The 3,292-nt window shown below is 33.9% G+C and overlaps 1 protein-coding gene across 1 annotated transcript in view; it reads left to right on the top strand.

The window, feature by feature from the left end:
* The window catches only part of NEK11 (NIMA-related kinase 11), a gene marked incomplete at its 3' end in the record, with an annotated part of 42,413 nt that overhangs the window by 24,215 nt on the left and 14,906 nt on the right, over positions 1–3,292 (top strand). Inside the window, exons 4-5 of the mRNA XM_010185748.1 lie at positions 2,196–2,260; positions 2,782–2,908. Coding sequence (XP_010184050.1) covers positions 2,196–2,260; positions 2,782–2,908 — 192 coding nt within the window. The remainder of the gene's footprint in view (positions 1–2,195; positions 2,261–2,781; positions 2,909–3,292) is intronic.

The raw sequence follows: 3,292 nt of genomic DNA, 5'->3' as shown, positions 1-3,292 counted from the left end.
CTTAAACTGGATTTACAGTGCAGACTCAATATTTATTTCTTACTATAATTAAAGTAGCTGTTTCAGTTAAGGTTTCAGCTTGGAACTTATCTTCTGATGTATCCTGGCAGAGTAAGGTGAATTGCATCAAGAGGCATCATCATGGGAAGTTCCAAAGAATCATCCTTAGTATTTCTTAGTCATGCTAATGTATAAAAGCATCTTATAATTATTGGTAATGCAAATAATGTGCATAACATTTTCATCAATATGATGCAAGCTTGTATTAGCATTCCAATCTAATTCAAACTAGTGTGACCCAAGCATCTTCTCTTCATCTGCTTTTTAAATAATAAATTACTGAAAGCTTTCTGGCTAGTTTTTGTGCTTCAGGATACCTGTTATTCAAATCACAGATATCCAGGAAACTTCTAGGTTCAAAGAGTCCATGGTTATATTTCTACAAAGTAATAATAGTAAAGTTTAAAGGGCACCAATGCTCAAAAGCAATAGTCAAGAAAAATCTAATTCAGTGATGGCAAGTTCTTTCAAAGGCTCTATGTGATGAATGGTAAGGAAAGACTTTATGAATATAAATTAACACAGCAAGATTTATATAAAACTATGTGTATATAAGCTTATGAAATAATAATATAGCCTTAGCTTAATTTCCTTACTGATGTAATGTACGATGAGTGTACATGTATTGCTCAAGAAAATTGCCAAATAGAGAACAAATTATTTATAAACATCAGTGGAGGCATGCTGAATAAAACTTGCATTTTCCCAATGTGCAAATCTTTCACTACAAGCATTACTTTCAGGACTAAAACTGGAAAGATTGCTGTAAGAAGCATAAAGAACTATTTTCTTTATAATAGTTCTTTCTTCCCATAAAAATATAAATGTTTCCTTTTCATGCTCAGTCCATGTCATACTACAATGTCTTCTAGTATTTTTCCCATTTTTCCTATTTGTGAACGAATTTAGTAATTTTTTTTCTCTTCTTCAAAAACTTATTTTCAAATCAGTTATGGACTAAATTCCTTGTTTAAATTGTGCTGTAGGACACATTTTCTAGTTTTAAAATGGAAACTATTACGGCAATAATTTCAGTATCTCAATGCATAAGACTTTAATAATTCAATAAAATTTGAGATCATACTTGAGGATTGCTCAAGAACAATTTAAATCTATTGCCATATTTTTTTCTTGCCCACATCTCAATAATCTTAGAGGATCGCTTGCTTTCTTTAGCTGTTCTAAATGGCTGAATGACTACTGAATTTGTATTAGCAAATACAGTTTCTGTACCCAGGATGTAACAAACGTTATTCTAACCTCCCTGTGAGTAAAGTTGATAACCTATACTGTGTGTTATCAAGCTATTTAATAGGGAATGAGTTCTAGTTTAGTTGAGGTTGTAGGGAACCCTTTTGGAACCTTTATTAACAAGAATTAATTGAGAACGTGTTTTGTATACTGTAGAGATATGTTATTTTCCTAAGGGTCTGGATAATTACTGTTGCATTAATTACATGAAATTAAGATTTCAAGAAATTGAGTGTCCCCACATGGTGTGTAGCTTATGATACTGTTTCAGTCTTTGTTGGCAAAATAACTCTGTAAAAGCTAGTTGTTCCTTTTCTTTTCCTTTTGATCTCTGTCTTTGTAAAGTTCTTTTATCTACCACACCATTACTTTGTAATGTAAAAATTTGAACTACTAGTCTAGTCTATATACACTTTTGTTTTTCAAGTAATACATTTTCTTTAAAGGAAAATACCTGAGCTTTGAGAATCTCTTATTGCTGTTTTTCTCATCCTTTTTTTTATTGTGAGACATCTCATTCTTCTGAGAGAAAATAAGATGTAATGCTTTTAAGAAGAGTCAGATAGGAAGACTTGCCTTTGTCCCTTCCTCTGCAGCTCATGTTAAGCCTGTGCCTGTATTCTCAAGCTGGGATCCCTGGGTGCATATTTATTATTTCTGGCTGCTCAGGCTCTTATCCTGCACATGGGAGTCTGCAAGTGCACCTCTGTGTTTATATGAAGCTCCTTAATGCCATCGTCTGTGCATTGTTGCTTACAGGGCTAGACTCTAGCAGTGGTGGGCTGGCCTTCCTAACAAGGAATGAAGTTAAATACTTGAGATACTTGATACATGACTGTGAATGCTTCAGGTTGGATAAAGTTGAATTTCCTTTTATATTCCAGGTGGATACTTCACAGAGATTTGAAAACCAAGAATATATTTTTGAAAAATAATCTTCTTAAAATTGGTGAGATTTCCATACTTTTTAAAGATCTATTCTAGTACAATAGAACAGTCTAGCAGATATTTTGTCAGTAAGGAAATTTAAATAAAGTAATGTCTGATATAGCATATTGATTTGTGGTCAAACATTTATTTGAAGGTCGTTTATTTGAAATTCAAACACAAGAACAGGGCACCAGAGAGGCAGTGAAATCTCCAGCCTTGAGGGTGCTCCAAGCTTGGCTTGACCTGGGCCTAAGCAGCCTCATGTAACTTTGAAGCTGACCTTGCTTTGAGCCAAGGGTTTGAACCAGATGACCTTGTGAGGCCTCTTCAAACTTCCATCAGTCTATGATTCTATGACTTTGTAGAGCTTTTATTTTGAAAAATTAAAGAAAATTGTTTTTTCCATACTTTAAAATAGTCACAGGGTTGTTTTTTTTTGACATACAGTCTTTGTATCATATCTAACAATAAACACAAAGAGTTTATATGGATAGATATAGATTTATATGAATAGATTATTGTTTCTGCTGTTACTTTTAGGGGACTTTGGAGTTTCTCGTCTTTTGATGGGTTCATGTGATCTGGCAACTACATTTACTGGGACACCATACTACATGAGTCCAGAAGCACTGAAGCACCAGGGATATAACACAAAATCTGACATTTGGTGAGTAGTCAGCATGGTATTGTGGTTGGATTAGGTATTTATTTTCTAGGCCAACATTAGATGTTATTTGAGAACTATCTTTTTTTTTTTTTTAAATGGCCCTTTCAGTAAGATGCTCACACTACTCCCCTAAAATTCTTACAGGACATTTGTATCATATCCTGCAATTTGAAGGTTTGATCTTTGTGTTAGGAAACATGTGGTTTGTTACTGTTCTGGGTTATCTGGGACTTCAAAGGAGAGTAAGATTCAGGTCCAGTCTATGCCATGACACAGGATGATCGTAGACGAAGTTCAGGTTTTGTTAAGGGAAGGGGAAATCTTTTTCTTTCTCATATTGAGTTAGATGAATGGAAAGAAGCAATTCTCTGTGAAACTTCCAAG

The sequence above is a fragment of the Mesitornis unicolor genome, unplaced genomic scaffold (genome assembly GCF_000695765.1).
Source record: "Mesitornis unicolor isolate BGI_N332 unplaced genomic scaffold, ASM69576v1 scaffold17660, whole genome shotgun sequence".
NCBI lineage: Eukaryota > Metazoa > Chordata > Aves > Mesitornithiformes > Mesitornithidae > Mesitornis > Mesitornis unicolor.
This window is presented reverse-complemented; position numbering and strand designations above follow the sequence as displayed.